This window comes from Alexandromys fortis, unplaced genomic scaffold (genome assembly GCF_014885135.2).
Source record: "Alexandromys fortis isolate MF-2015 unplaced genomic scaffold, M_Fortis_MF-2015_v1.1 scaffold_64, whole genome shotgun sequence".
Taxonomy (NCBI): domain Eukaryota; kingdom Metazoa; phylum Chordata; class Mammalia; order Rodentia; family Cricetidae; genus Alexandromys; species Alexandromys fortis.
In genome coordinates, this window is record NW_026067976.1 from 6,144,685 (window position 1) to 6,161,428 (window position 16,744).

Genomic DNA, 16,744 nt, shown 5'->3' on the forward strand with positions numbered 1-16,744 from the left:
GCAGCAGCAAGGATCATGGACATCTACATGGCTTCTAGTGGCAGGGCAGATTATGGCCTCCAGTGGCAGAATGGATCACAGACATCAACACGATCACCTGCAACAGCCCTGATTGACAATCTTACTGAATATATTTTTAAACTGTTTCCTTAAACAAGATTTAAAATTGTATAATTTTGCCACTGCACAAAGTAAACTGTAAATAAATTATTCAAAACCAGCCAAAAAATCTTCTAGTTTTTAATGAAAGAACTTAGTCTCAGAAATTCAGAAGAATAAAATTATCAGAACATGAACATTTACAGGTCAATATGCCCTCTCCTTATTGACTTATGCACGCATTTATATATTATATAAAAGTAAATTTTCTTGCCTAAAAAAATGTTTATACAATAAAGTTTTCTTGAAGTATAATTATTCTTTATTTTTCTACCAATATCTCTTATAAAGCAGTTACCTTTAATATGACAAAACACTTACAAGAAAGGAAGAGAAAAGGAGAGGGTAGGTGGAAGAGGAGAGAGGGAAGGGGAGAAAAGATGGTGAGAAAAGGAAGGGGAGGGGAAGGAAGAAAAGGGAAGGGGAGGGAAAAGGAGGGGAGGATAAGAGGAGGAAAGGGAAGGGGAGGGGAGGGAAAGAGAGGGGAAGGCAAGGGAAGAGAAGAGAAGCAGAGGGGTGGGGAAGGAAAAGGAGAGGAGGGGAAGGAGAGGAAAGGGAAGGGGAAGGGAGGGAAAGGAAGGGGAGAGGAGGAGAAGAAAGAAAAGAGAAGGGTAGGGGGAGGAGAAGGGAAGAGGAGGGGAGGGTAAGGGGAGGGAAGGAAAGGGAAGNAGAGAAGCAGAGGGGTGGGGAAGGAAAAGGAGAGGAGGGGAAGGAGAGGAAAGGGAAGGGGAAGGGAGGGAAAGGAAGGGGAGTGGAGGAGAAGAAAGAAAAGGGAAGAGAGGGTAAGGGGAGGAAAAGGGAAGATGAGGGAAAAGGAGGGGAGGGTAAGGAGAGGAAAGGGAAGGTGAAGGGAGGGAAAGGAAGGGGAGAGGAGGAGAAAAAAGAAAAGAGAAGGGTAAGGGGAGGAGAAGGGAAGAGGAGGGGAGGGTAAGGGGAGGGAAGGAAAGGGAAGCAGAGGGAAGAGAAAGGGAGGGGAGGGTAAGGGAAGAGAAAAGGAGGGGAGGGTAAGGGGAGAAAAGGGAAGAGGAGGGGAGGAGAGGGGAAGGGTGGGGAGAGAAAAGGAGGGGAGGGAAGGGGAAGAAAGGGAACAGAACATTTCTCAGGCAAAGGTTCTTGCTGACTAAGCTGATCTAACCAAGTATTCTAATCACTCATTGGCAGGCTCTAACCAAGTATTCTAATCACCATGGCCCAAAACTTGATATACAATTAACATTACTCAGAGTTTCAAAAACCCAGAAAAAAAATATTACAACAGTGGTAATTACTGAGAGGCTTTTTGTTTTTTGTTTGTTTGCTTGCTTGTTTGTTTTGAGACATGGTTTCGCTGATGTTTTGGAGCCTGTCCTGGAACTAGCTCTTGTAGACCAGGCTGGCCTCGAACTTACAGAGATCTGCCTGACTCTACCTCCAAAGTGTTGAGATTAAAGGCATACATAACCACTACCCAGCAGCTTTTCAAAAGTGAAATTCAAAATTAAAAATAATAGCTACATCATGTAAAATTACTGAGTAAATTATATCATATAGATAAACATAGAAAAATTAAGTACCTCTTACAATAAGTTATTTGTCCATATGGACTTGATATTCACTATTTAATTCAGTAAGTAAGAAAAATAAGTTTAAGATCTCTGTGAATAACTTAATACCAGCTTTTAAAGAAATAAACAGCAAACATACACTTAAAAATAACAAATAAATAGGGGCTGGAGAAATGGCTCAGCAGTTAAGAGCACTGGCTGCTCTTCCAGAGAAGCTGAGTTCAAGTCCCACCATCCGCATGGCAGCTTACAACTGTCTGCAACTCCAGTTCAACAAGATTCGATACTGGCACACCAATGCACATAAAATTAAATTTAAAAAATAAATAAATAAATAATAAATAAATAAATGGCTACATCAGGAACACCTTATAAACTTCAATTCAAAGTAACCTGACTTCCTCCCTCCCTCTTCTGTGTGCATGTGTCTGCACACAGAAGCCAACCTAGGCTCTCACATTCTGCTCTATGGTATAGAACAGTGAACCTCCCAAAGCTGCATGGATGGCAGCATAAAAATGAGCTGCTCACTGGGATGTTCTTGGGGGGCTGGGGAGCAGCTGGGCAAAGCTAGACAAGAAAAAGGCAGCAGCAGTGACAATCCTGGACTGTGGATGGTGTTACAGATGACAGTCAATCAAGAAGTCTAGTGGGAGTAACTAGAACTTTTATCTATTAAACTACAAATGAAAAATGACACCATCTTTCAGGGTGAAGGCAATGTCAAAATCAGTGCTTCCAGAAAACCTGGAAAATAAAGTAGTGGTTCCTAACACCTCAGCATTCAACTGGCATGTGTGAACTGTTACAGCATACAAGCAGATCTGAGGAAACAGTACGGACCCAGTATGAGTATGCCAATTTGTGCAGCTGCAGCAAAGTATGGTTTTAGTGTGGAGTGTGAGGTTTGGAAGAAAATCGCCCCCAAAGGGAATGGCACTATTAGGAGGTAAGGCCTTGTTGGAAAAAGTGTGTCACTGGGGGGGGGGGGGGGCTTTGAGGTCTCCTTTGCTCAAGCTTCCCTCAGTGTGACAGTCAGATGACTTCCTGTTGCCTGCATGATGTAGCACTCTCTCAGCTCCAGCACCACATCTGCCTACACACGGACATGCTCCAGTCATGATGATAATGGACTGAACCTCTGAAACTGTAAGCTAGCCATCCCAAATAAATGTTATATTTGCAAGAGTTGCCATGGTCAAGGTGTCTATTCACAGTAGTAGAAAACCTTAACTAAGACATGGAGTAAGCAGGGCTGTGGTGATGCACACCTTTGATCCTAGCATTCTGAGAGAGCAGAGGCAGGCAGATCTCTCTGAGTTTAGAGACCAACCTGATCTACAAAGTAAGTTCCAAGACAGCCAGGGCTACACAGAGAAGCTCTGTCTCAAACAAACGAACAAGCAAGCAAAAAATATATAGTGTAAGCAACAGATTTCCCAGCAGCTGGAATTAAGTAACTCATTCTCTCTCCTACAGGTAACCAATTTCCTTCAGCTGACAGGACAATAAGAAATCCTCATTTCTCTACCTTACAAATACATCATTTCTAGCTCTGTATTATAACGTAGTCTATAAAAATACTGACCAACTTCCCATTTGAGAAGGTACCATGTGTTCTACTTAGTTTTCACAAAGTTGATAGTTCTGACTAGTCTGGTAAGCAAAGAGGAGACTTTTAGAATTTTGGAGAAGCAGTCCATTCTCTAAAGATTGCTATTCTCCTCTTAAGAGGTGACTTTGGACTTGCTACTGGTCAGCAGAAAATGAAGGCAAGGCCACCAATATGTCATATTACCTGATATGGACCTTCCTAAAACAGTTGGTGACTGCTTCACCAACCTATAAATTTTATTTGGTCATCAAGTGAAAGTGGTAAATACAAGACTGGGCTTGAACCCATCCTGAAGGCATAAGTTAGTTGCATGGGCAAGTAATACAGACCCTATAGGATAATCCTATCACCATCATCATCATCATTGCTATTATTATTATTATTTATTATTACTGTTATTATACTGTCTACTCTCTATTAAACCATAACCATACCCTGGAGGTTTAGAAAGTTCCCCTTTCCAGATGGCCAACTGGGAAAACAATAAACTTCAAATGTGTTTTTGGTATGCTATGCTAACACCAGTCAAAAATAGACAGCTACAAGGACACTATAACCCCACTCAAGAATGGCTCTAAAAAATAAAAATGAAAGAAGTCTTCAATGTGGGCAGAACATTTTGTAAAGGCTTGACTATTCTTTTCCTACAGTAAGAGGGTCAGAGATGTAAAAACATGTCAATTTATGAGCAGTACCTAAGATCTTAGCTGAATGGTCAGAGACTAGAAAAGAACATAAATATTGGTAACAGAGTTGCAAAGGAAGAATATGTGGACAGCCTTCTCCAAATAGACTATGTATCCAGCTCAACTTAAGTAGCAAACAGTCTTAATAATCACAAAGAAAAAATGAAGCATTCTATGGATATAAGACATCATCTTTCCCGACACCTGTGCCCATACTCAGTTGAACCAAGGAGTCATGGCAGCAAGAACGGAAGCAATCATCTACCTCAGCAATATGCACTTCAATTCACTGAGGCTCACTGGATTACCAAGTTGTCAACAGCAAAAACAAACAGTGGGTCTATCACAGGACAGCATTAATTGGGTAAATCACCAACTACTGGAGTGCAACATAATTATGTTGAGGCATTTCCACCAGGAAGTGGATAGTGCTTTATTCTTACTAAGATACATATGCATAAATTTTCCTTCCCTGACTAAAATGTTTCTGATGAAATCATTATCTTTGTTAGGGTTTCTACTCTTGTGAAGAGACACCATAACCACAGCAACCCTTACAAAGGAAAACATTAGTTGGGTGGCTTGCAATTTAGAGATTTAGTCCATTATCATCATGGTGGAACATGGCAGCCTGCAGGCAGACATGATACTGGAGAGGGAGCCAAGAGTCCTACATCTTGATCTGTAGACAACAGGAAGTGTTCTGTCTCATGAGGTGTAGCTTGAGCATAGGAAACCTCAAAGCCCACTCCCACAGTGACACAATCCCTCCAACAGGGCCACACCTACTCCAATAAAGCCATTAGTGCTACTCCCTTTGAGGGCCATTTTCTTTCAAGCCACTACAATCACATCTATAAATTTACAAAACACCTTATTCACTACAGTAATTCCAAACAGCATTACTTCAAAACCAGAGAAGTCATTTTGTCATGTAAGAAATGAGAAAGTGTTGGTTTTCATAGAATTCATTGTTCTTGCTATTTGTCATAACTCTAAAGTATCTGGCACACACATACACAAATTAATCAAATTTTGAAAACTCATGGTACCTGGCAGTTGACAGCAGTTTTTATATGGTGTTAATACCTTCCAGGAAGAAGTGCATTTTGAACCAGCAATCAATACATGGTGTTACCTGCCTTACTGTCAGGATCCATGGGTCCTGAAATCAAATGTTAGAAATGACAGTGGCTTCCCTCACTATTACACCTCATGAGGCAGGAGTAAAGGATCTAGCTGGGCGGTGGTGGCACATGCCTTTAATACCAGCACTCGGGAGGCAGAGGCAGGTGGATCTCTGAGGCCAGCCTGATCTACAGACCAAGTTCCAGGACAGCCAGGGCTACACAAAAACCCTGTCTAGGAATTAAAAAAATAAAGAATCTGTTTCCCTTCCCAGGCTGTAGGCTTGGATGCTTTAATTCTTAATTCTCAAGAAAGAATGCTTACAGAATGAAACACTGGTTCCATTAGCACTGCTACTGCCACCTCGTCTCCATGATGAAAACACGAAAACACGACAGCAAAACAAAGCGAGTTCTTTCTGTACCAGAGAAGCTGGTACTTATTATCAGGGGGAAATTAGTAGTAAGAAGGACACCGAAAATACCACAGAGAGCTTACTGCTAAATTCATATGTTATAAATGTTAATGGTGTCAGATTTGGTAGCGCATGCCATTAATCCCATCACTTGGGAGAAGGAAGCAGATCTCTGTGAGCAGAAGGCCAAACTGGCCTACACAGGGAGATTCAGGACAGCCAGAACCACACAGTGAGACTAAGCTCAAAATACAAACAAAGAGTTAATCGATGTGGAAGGAAAATTATAAGATACTGTAGATGGGAAGAGAGTAAGAAAAGGTGGAGAAAATATTCTAAATGAGCCCCAAAGTAGCACTGGCTTTGTTTATTTCTGTTACTGGGTAAACACTATGACCTAAAGCAGTTGGGTGGTGGAGAAGAGGATACTTCAGCCTGCAAGTGCCAGGCCACACTCCACCACTGAGGGAAGCCAGAACAGGAACTCAACCCAACAACCTGCAGGCAGGAACTGAAGCAGAGGCCATGGAGGAGCAATGTTTATCATACATACATACAATGGAGGCTCAACTTCTATTTTACCTGAACTCACCAGCACATGCACCCATTCAGTAGAAAGCCATCTTCCTCACCTAAAGTTTATTTACATCCTCCACTTCAAAAGCTGGGAGGTGCAATGGTGAACAAAACATCTACCACCAAGGAGATAACACACATGAGAAGTTACTGAACTTTTTATTCTATTCCTGTTGCTCTGTGTGTGTGTGTGTATGAGAGTTGTGTGTGTGTGTTTTAATTGATTCATTTATTCATACATACATACAATGGAAGCTAAATATTTATCTGGTTTCCGGTACTACTGTATGTCTTCAACTTTTCTATGCACATGTATTGTTAAGTGTTACTTTAAATACAATTGCTTTAAAAATCATAAAGAACCACAAGATTGTTTTAGAAACCATAAATAAGCAGAGTCATGTTTAATATTTAGAATTTTTAGTTATATAAATATTTTCTTTATGTACTATAAGTACTATAAGTATACAGTCTATAGTTCATAAGTCTATATAGTATTAGTATATATAAGTATACATACTATATTGATATACACATTAGGAGAACTATAAGCTCTACAATTTAAAAGTTAAAAGAAACCAAAGTTAACAAAAATCAAAATGAAATAAAAATGACTCACTTTAATTGAATATAATTTATAACTATGGAAAAGGAACAAAAAAGGGAGAATAATAGTGTATTTTAAAACTTTACAATGAACAAGAATCAAAATTTTTTTTCTGTGAAATCCTATGACATTTAACTATTGTACTAGTTACTCTTCTGTTGTAATAAAACCAATGTAAGAAGAAAGGGTTTGACTTTGGCTTAAAAGAGAAGCTGTCCAGATCTCCTGAGTAAATTGAGAGCATGGGGACCTTGGGAGAGGGTTGAAGGGGAGGAAAAAGGTAGGGAGGGGAGCAGAGAAAAATGTAGAGCTCAATAAAAATCAATAAAATTTAAAAAAAGGAAGAGGCTTTCCTACTGGGAAGAGAGCAAGGCAAGGTGACAGCAGGGCAGGGTAAGCAGGAAGCTGGCTGGTCACATCTTCATCCACGCCAGGACCACAGAGAACAGGAAGTGGGGCTAGACTATAAAGCCTCAAAGCCTGCCCTAGTGAGGTACTTCTTCCAGCACAACTCTACCACCCACAGGTTACATGACCTCTGCAAACAGAACCACCAAGTTTTCAAATACATGAGCCTCTGGGGACATTTCTCATTCAAATCACTATGACTGTGAAGTAAAAATGGGGAGAAGTGGTAGATAATAAAGAAATCCCAGAAATCCAGAGAAGGAGACAAGAATATAGGAGACTGTTAAAAATGAGGAGCAATTATAGAGTCAAATCCCTACAACTATTTTATTGCAACCAGTCTCTATCTCTAACGTACTGTGAAGAGACAGAATCAGAGAAATGGCTTCTAATGTTGGCCTCTAACCAAGATCCAAGTATCTAAAACAAAATATTCGGACATTTTTGGGCAGTCTTTGCATTAGGAAAAGTTAATAACATATGTTGTCACATAGTTATGTTATACATTTCCTCTATTGACACAGATTTGATATAGTACTGAATGTTGATTAGGAAAGTCACTCCACAGGACTTCACAAACTAAATCTACGAAACTTATGAATGACTGAGAATCAGTTTGTAATCCTCAAGAAAACTGGAAGAATGCAAGAGAGAAAACATCAGCAGACAGCATGAATGGGAACTGGAGTACAGCTCCTGTAGCCACCCTCAGTCTCTGGCTACAGCACGTCCAACCGTGTTTACAAAATAATCAAAATTCTAAAATGGCACTATGGCTGGAAAATATTCTTATATGAAAGAAGGAGGTCAAGGGTGAGAAAAGAAATAGTCCAGTTTGCTTTTTTGCTTTTCCTAAAAGCACTCCCTCAGACTGCCCAATCAATTCTTAGGTGACATTTATGTACCTAAAAGCCTCCAACTCTGTGGCTATTTATTTTAATTCTGTTTGTGTGCATGAATGTACATGTATTCCATGACTACAGTGCCAACAGAAGCCACAAGAGGGCATCAGATCCCGAGGAACTGGAGCTCCAAACCTCTATACACAGCCACGTGTGTGTTACAAATTAAACCCTGGTCCTCTGGAAGAGCAGACAGCACTCTTAACCACTGAACCATATCTCCAGTACACCTGTGCTATTGTTTTCATAGGTTCTTTAGTCTCTCCAAGTAGAAGGAAAAAATAGTATTTCTACAATATTGCAAATTATCTCCTCAAGGAAGGAAAAGCTAAAAGAAAGCCTTTAGGAAACATCTACCACACTGAGGATTGAAGACTCAACCACAAAGTCTCGTGAAGAAACAATCACATCCAAATGTCTGCCAGCTCTAAAGCACAGCAAACATTGTATTAGAAGACATGTTGTCTTTGAGGCAGAAGACTACATGGGCTCAAAGCAGAAGACGACCCTCCCCAGTCCTTCATCCTCCCCTGGGGAAAACAACGGGATTTCAGCAGTACTACTTCAGTATCAGGGGCAGATAGAAAGCAGAGTAGAAACAAGTGTCCCTGCTTAAGTAAGAGAGGTTGCCTTGTCTAACAAAGTAAGTAATTGCAGAGAAATCTCTACGATGCATCAAGAACTGCACAACTTCTCAAGGTCAATCTTCCTAGTGACTATTTACCAAAGACTGCTATAATTTAGAAAGACTTCATAAATAACTACATTGATAATTACGGAAGTTAAAAGGTAAAACAGAGCCCGCCATGATGGCATACACCTTTTATCTCTGCACTTGAAAGGCAGAGGAAGTCAGTTCTCTGTGAGTTCAAGGCCAGCCTGTTCTACATGGCTGTTGTACTAGGAGTGGCGGGGCTGCATCCCTAGCACCCCGGCCGCCTGCTAGCTTGTGCCCCGAAATAACAACACACAAACTGTATTCTTTTAAACACTGTTTGGCCCACTAGCTCTAGCCCTTACTGGCTAATTCTGATATCCCAATCAACCCATCTCTAATAAACTGTGTAGCACCGGTCTTACCGGGAAAGATTCAGCATGTCTGACCTGGCAGCTTGCTTCATGGCGTCTGCCCAGGAGAGGGGAGCATGGCCTCTGCTCCAGAGAGCAGAGCTGTCAAGTCTGAGCTCACTTTCTCTTCCTCCCAGCATTCTGTTCTGCCTACTCTACCCACCTAAGGGATGGCCTATCAAAATGGGCCAAGGCAGTTTGTTTATTACCAATGACCTTCCTCCATCACATGGCAAGCTCCATGCCACCCAGGGCTACATAATGAGACCCTGCCTCAAAACAATAACAAAAGTCAAACAGACTTCAACATTACTTTAATTCATTCATGCTTTTATTCATAGCCATTAGCTGTTGAGTGACTACTTTGTGGCACACACTGCCCTACACATTAGTGAACAAGAGATGACTTAGGTATTAAGAAATGCACTAAACAGTGTGTCAGAAATGTATGGTAATAACGGGTACTCTGGCTCAAAAATGTCCAGGGAGAAAGGAGAGTGGTGTGAGGCAGAACACATGCAAACATGCAGTGGGTGAGCTTAATGGACACTGGAACTCGGCCTTAAGAACAATAGGAAAGAGCTATGCAGTTATACTCCACCAAAAAAAATAATATCCAAACCCTGCATCTAGAAAGAATGACCATCATAAAGATTGCTGAGATTAAAGAATGCTTGGTGTGTTCAAGAGCTGTAGGAGACCTGAACCCCGGCAAGCAGATTAGAAGTGAGGTCAGTGGATAAGAAAGGACAGAAGCTGATCATTGCTAGCACTTTGGCTTCTACATGAAATGCAAAGCCTGCGCAATTTAGAGCAAAGAAAACCCATGCTCTACCAAGTTGTTGTTGTTGTTATCTTCTGGCCTTATTGAAGAATAACTGACTGTGAGTTCAGGTTATACAATGATTTGTTGTGTGTTCACACTGTGAAGTGACTCTCACAATCAAGTTAATTAACACATCCATCATTACATATAAAAACTATTTTGCAGACAGGGAGGGCAGTGAGGACACTTAAGATCAAATCTCTTCACAAATTTCAAATACACAATGGATTATTTTTGACCAGACTTATGATGCCATAGATTAAAAGTCCTAAAACTCACTTATCTTTTAAGGGAAAGTTTAGAGCTTGGGTCTCTCACTCGTCACCCTATCAGTCAAGAAAGCAGACTGAAAAAGACAGACGGAAGCACAGAGAGAGGCACCTGGTCAGAGAAGCGCTGGAGACCTTAGGAAAGAGCTGGGACTGCCACACTGATGAGAAAATAAAGGTAATTCTCTGTGAACATAAACTCCTACGCATCCCTGGACTAACTCAACACTGTTTGTTTGCTACCTGAAAACAAACTCGTGGCTTATATTCACTTCAGAACATATCCTAATAGAACAAAACTAAAACACTGTCAGTTCTCAACTAAGATTAATTCATGAAAATAATTTTCAATCACTTCATTTTTCTATTTATTATTATTGTGGGAGACACACATGGGCCACAGCACAGGACAGCTGGAAACCTCTTCTTCCAATGTGGATTTCAGGGATTGAACTGAGATCCCAAGGCTTCTGAAGCAAGCACTTCTCACTGGCCTAATCATCTCATTTGAAAGAGCAAGTTTTAGACAAATTATGTAACCTCATCTCTATATCTCAACTACAGATTACTTTTCCTGAAATCCAGGGTATTACATTTAAAGAAATGTTGAGGTGATAAAGGAAGTAGAACCACTGCCCACTTACAGTAACAAGCAAAGGAACTCTGGGAACTCGTCCAACTAACTGATAACCATTTGTTATATGCTCAAAGAATGTGCCACCATCACAAGGTGAGAAAGTATGCTTTTATCTGAATAGACTTTCTCTCAGAGGTTCATATACCTAGAGATAAATAGTTTGTAGGGATGTGACAGATAAGTCCTCAAAATAGTATAGGATATTTTAATGGGTCATATTCTTTGTAAAATATTAACAGAATTACTTAACATTTGACAGCAATTATTGAGAACATCTCAATATCTAATAAGCAACTACTTCATTTTAATGTTGGATATTGAAATTAAAAACTGCCATGCAGTGGTGGTGCACACCTTTAATCCCAGCACTTGGGAAGCAGTGGCAAGTGGATCTTTATGAGTGTGAAGCCAGTCTGATCTACAGAGAGAGTTCCAGGATAGCCAATACTACACAGAGAAACCCTGTCTTGAAAAAAAAAGCAGGCTTTAAAAAATAAAGAAGAGTAGTCCAACCTGAGCTAGTATAAGCAGAAACAGAACCCAAATAAGAATACGAGTACAGGGATGAAACAGATCCCGAATAGGTGCGTGAGTCACAGCAGCTCACCAGAAGACAATTCATTAAAGAGATGACTAACAAATGGAGACAAGCATGACACACACCAAAACAGACAAGCTGAAAACCAACTCTCCACCTAAGCCTAAATGGTCAAGTGGAAGGCTCACTGTCACTACCGTCTACCAAGAGCTCCACCTGCTAAACAGAAGGCAGGTACAAGGTGCAGCAATGGAAGGAAAAGCTACTTCAAGGGTGCACCAGAACAGATGGTGAGAAGAAATAATATCCTGACTTCTTTCTTCTCCCACCCCTTAAATCCACTATCAGTACCTACTGTCCACACGTAATAGGAAGGCAGAAGGCAAAGGTGCCCAAATGATGAAGCCAGCCTTACACAGCACAAGGCAAAGCATGCACAGAGGAGAATGGACCCACAGGACAAACTGTCCAAACCACAGTGCCTCTGTGCCAAATCCTAATCCAGCCACAGGCCTCCTCTGGCATGCATCTCCTATAATATACAGTATATGCATGTATATAGAAACTAGAAGTTTAAGAACATAGCTACTGGGGGCAGCAAGATGGCTCTGCAATAAAAGCACCTGCCACCAAGTCTAACACCTGAGTTCTATCCCGGGACCCACATGGTAGAAAGAGAAACAAAATCTCACAAGCTGTCCTCTGACTTCCACTGACATGCTATGGCCAGTGTGCACATGCTGTACATGTACAATGTGTAACACTTTTAATTCTTTCAAGATTTATTTATTTTATTTGTATGTGTTTTTCTGTATGTGTGGAAGTGGACTTATGGACAGTTGTTAGTCACCATGTGGGTGCTGAGGACTAAACTAAGTCCTCTGGAAGAGCAGCCAGGGCTCTTGGTCTCTGGACCATCTCTCCAACCCCCATAATTCTTTATTTTAAATCGTTGCTAAAATATAAGAATGAAAAGTTATGTGTGAACTTAACAAAAATCACAGCTAAAAGCATGAAAAATAAAAGCAAACTGAAAAAGGAACAGCACATACTAAATGTCTAATAGTTCACCAGCTGAGAGACCCACAGGTCATAAGCTAAAGCCAAGGACAACAAACTTCTGTAAGATTCCATTTCCTGAAGAACTCCCTTCCTAAACCACTTTTGATGGCTATATATGTGTGTGTGTGTGTGTGTGTGTGTGTATAGATAGCTAGATAGATATAGATTGCCTTAAATAATATATATAAGTAAATATATGAGAACTTAATTTTATGTCCCTTTTAAAAGACTATAGTCACATCATAAAAACAACTAAATAAACTGAGACAAAAGAAAACGGGGGGAAGTAAAAGTTTCAAGTTAGAGCTACTGTAAGCATTCATGATGCAAAAATCACAAAAAAAATTAAGAAGGCAGATATTGTAAACAGAGTGTATTGGCTAGTTCCAAAAGTATTTCTAGTTAATATTATTAGTTCTTAGTTCTGTGAAAGGGATGAATACTAAAGCAAAAGTATTTTAGCCGAGCACTGTTATCTCCAAAGCACATACATGTACATGTGAAAAGAGGCTCAGAAAGCAACAGTACAGAGCACGCACTGCTACAGCCTGTGTCCTACATAACCTTTTGAATGCATGACCTTTAAGTTGCTGAAGGTTGCTTCGGAACTTGGCTCGGTTTGATGGAAACATCTGTTCCCCTTGCAGGTATACTGTAAGGACTCTTCTCTCGGTTGGATTCAGAACACAGCAAGTGAGCCCTTGTCTGTCCAAGCACACAGACTTCAACACTTGTAAATCAAGTTCTGAGAGGACAACAGCAGGTCCACACTCCGTCACCCTCTCCCAGCCAGCCAGGCCAAGAGACTGCTGTGAGAACTGCTCCTATCATGTCATCAAATCAAAGCATGTGGAGATGAGGGACTACGAGAGGCATCTGCAGAATTCCCAAACTGCAGTGACTTTGGACCATTGACAGATGCATCTGTCATTTTATACCTTCAACTAACCTGATGTCCACTGGGCTGACAGAGTAAAGCTGTCCAAGACCGATTCCAATTCTTTTACGTTATTTTCACATGTCTCTACTAGGAAGGCCTGGTGCTTCTTAGCCTTTTAATTAAGGAAGAAAAGCATACATAATAAGGTTACATATTGTAGTAGCTGCAGATTTTATTGTGAATTTATACAGCATAATTAAGTCTCAACAAGCTAATAATTGCCCAATTCAAATCCATTACTAATTACTAATAAACTCTGTCTTATCATATTTTTACTTGGCCAAATGTGCATCTGTACAAAGTCTAGGGTAATAATCCACTGAGAACTTAGTGCCTCATGCTTCTTAAGTACTTTATAAGCACTGCAAAGGCAAGAGGCAAGAGGATCTCCATGAGTTCGAGGTCAGCCTGTCTATAATCCCAGTTCTAGGATAGCCATGGCTATTAAAAAACAGAAATCCTGCCTCAAAAAGAAAACAAAGAATAACCTAAGTACTTTATACATAACAAATCTTTCTATCCTTAACACAATGCTATGACAAAAGATAAGAATTTTATGGTAATAAAACTGAAACAGGAGTCTATAAAGATGGCTTCATGGGGAAAGTGGTCACAGAACAAGCATGCAGCCTGAGTACAGACCCCTAGAACCCTTGCAGAAGTCAGGTATGATGGCACATACCTGCGACCTCAGCACTGGGGAAGCAGAGACAGGAGGATTCTAAGAACCCACAGTCGCTAGTCTACACAAGCCCACAGCTTTGGGTTCACTAAGAGACCATCTCAAAAGATAAGATGGAGAACAATAGAGGATCTCAATGTTGATCTTTGACCTCCACCTGCATGTGCATGGGTGAGTGTGCACACATACACGCATGTGCATATATACACAGAACAAATGAATAAATACTATTTCTAAACTGAGACAGAAAATGTAAAGAGTATTGTTTGGTTTTATTTGGGAGGGGGGCTTTTCGAGACAGGGTTTCTCTGTAGCTTTGGTGCCCGTCCTGGAACTAGCTCTTGTAGACCAGGCTGGCCTCAAACTCACAGAGATCCGCCTGCCTCTGCCTCCCGAGTGCTGGGATTATAGGCGTGCGCCACCACTGCCCGACAAGTACTGTTTTAAAGAAACAAAAAACCCTGCTTCCAGTCACATGGCAAGCTGTCAGAAGACAGTCAAGAGTAAATACAGTCAAGACCAATAAATCTAATGCAGAAATCAAGTGGTGGCATTAGCAGTGAAAGGGGAATACTAGCTACAACGAAGGAAAGCTCTGAAGTCGGTAGAACACCCCGCCTTAGGACACACACTAGGTTACATGGCACTCACTAGACTCCTCCAATAAAAGGAGTCAAGATTAGGCCTGAAGATTCAAACTGAAAGAAGTGGTGGGAATACTGGAGGTCAAGGCCATTCAGGCTGCTGCTGTTCTCTAGCTTTCTTGCCTCCTTGCATATTGGTTCACTATTAGCAGGAAGAGTGAAGAAAGCACTGCTTACTCAAATTCCACAAAGGAGACAGAATTCATCCCTAGTACTAACATGATGCCTGCTAAGTAACAGGCATTAAATGAATATGTAAAAATGAGCAGAAAGCAAGCAACGTAGAGAGCAATGAGAGGCAACTGAACACACTACTGCAAAGCCAGGGCAAGTCTGGGAATCACTTACAGGCGCTGTCTGACATTCACCTCTAGAGTGTTTGCTGGAAAGGGAGAAGAGCACACACAGTCTTCAGGAGCTCCAGCATCTCTACCAACTAAAAAGAACAAGAGGAGGGGGAAACGGGACAGCATAATATGAAAAGGAAGTTTCAAGGAGAGTTGTCAATTATGTTCAATGCTGCAGAAAGGCCAAGTAAACGAGGACTAAGAAGGATCCACTGGGCATGGAGGTCATTATCAACTTTAAAGAAATGTCTCCAGCTACAGCACAGCTGTAACCCAGACTGAAATAGGTTGGAGAAAGGATAAGTCAGATATTTTTTCCCTAATCAAGTATAAGATGAATAAATGGAAACAGAAACTTCAGAAATCTCTTTCGTGATAAAAAGGAAAGAAAAAGAAAAATAGTTGGAAAGTAGAAGGGGTCAAAGAAGAGTGGTTGTTATTTAATGTAAGAAAAGGTAAGTCTACTTAAAAGCTGATGAGATCACTACTAGTGAAAGAATGCTTACATAAACAGAACAAACAAGATGGCTATGACAGGACAAAATCACATCTCAGAACACAACACCCCTCTGGTCACAAGGGAACTGTTCCAAGGTTCCAGAGGATGCCTAGAAGCAGACAGCGCTGAGCCAAATGGATACTATATTTTTCTGTACATATATACCTTTATTTATAAATTAGGCAGAGCAAGAGGTTTATAGTAATAGCTAAAGTAGAACAATCATAATAGCAGGTACTATTATAAAAATCGCATCAATATGGCCCTCTTCTCACAAATATTTTACTCCACCTCCATTTTTTACTTAAAGGGTTGCACTCTGAAGCTTTTGGGAGCCTGTCTAAATTGTCAGTATCACTACTTTTGTGCTTGGGAAATTGTATTAAACGAAATAAGGGTTACCTAAACACAAGAGTCTGTGATATTAGGATGAGTCCACCTGGTCACTGGGAGTGGTACAAATGGTTAACAGGCAGGTAGTCTACATATAGCATGGCTGTCCCATTGTGTCCTTGATTGGACAATGTAAGAAATCATCATTCAGATGACTTCATTCAAACTTGAGAATTCTTCATTTCTAGAATTTCCCAATCAATATTTGTGAACTATAGTCAGCCTCAAATAACTAAAACCACTAACCACAGCTACTAGGGAAGTACTCGGGATTAGGGATGTATAGCGCCAGCCTAGTGTACTCAAGGTCCTGGGTTCAACACACAGCATTGTAATAACTGGGACTGGGCTACTGTACATGACAAACAATAATTCTGTATTCAGAGCTTTGCTCAATTGCCACCTCAGAAAAGCAGCCTTCAAATCCCTGCCTACGCCAGCTTCCTTGACTTACCTTCACAGCACCTATCACAAGAACACTGTTTTCTGACAAAATTCAACATCCCTTTATGATAAAAGTCTTGGAGAGATTAGGGATACAAGGGTCATACCTAAATATAATAAAAGCTATTTACAGCAAACCGACAGCTAACATCAAACTAAACGGAGAGAAACTCAAAGCCATCCCACTAAAGTCAGGAACACGACAAGGCTGTCCACTCTCTCCATACCTCTTCAATATAGTGCTTGAAGTTTTAGCAATAGCAATAAGACAACATAAGGGGATCAAGGGGATTCGAATTGGAAAGGAAGAAGTTAAACTTTCATTATTTGCAGATGATATGATAGTGTACATAAG

At 40.7% G+C, this 16,744-nt stretch overlaps 1 protein-coding gene across 3 annotated transcripts in view; it reads right to left on the reverse strand.

Annotated features, from left to right (window-relative positions):
* The window catches only part of Ccdc171 (coiled-coil domain containing 171), a 329,914-nt gene that overhangs the window by 215,873 nt on the left and 97,297 nt on the right, over positions 1-16,744 (reverse strand). For 2 of the 3 annotated variants that reach the window (XR_007594478.1, XM_050157438.1), the window contains one exon: positions 13,390-13,492. The exons of the other annotated variant lie outside the window; for it this stretch is intronic. Coding sequence is in view for 1 of the 2 variants with exons in the window: in XM_050157438.1 (XP_050013395.1) it covers positions 13,390-13,492 (103 nt within the window). In the remaining variant the exon portion in view is untranslated. The remainder of the gene's footprint in view (positions 1-13,389; positions 13,493-16,744) is intronic. 3 annotated transcript variants of the gene reach the window in all.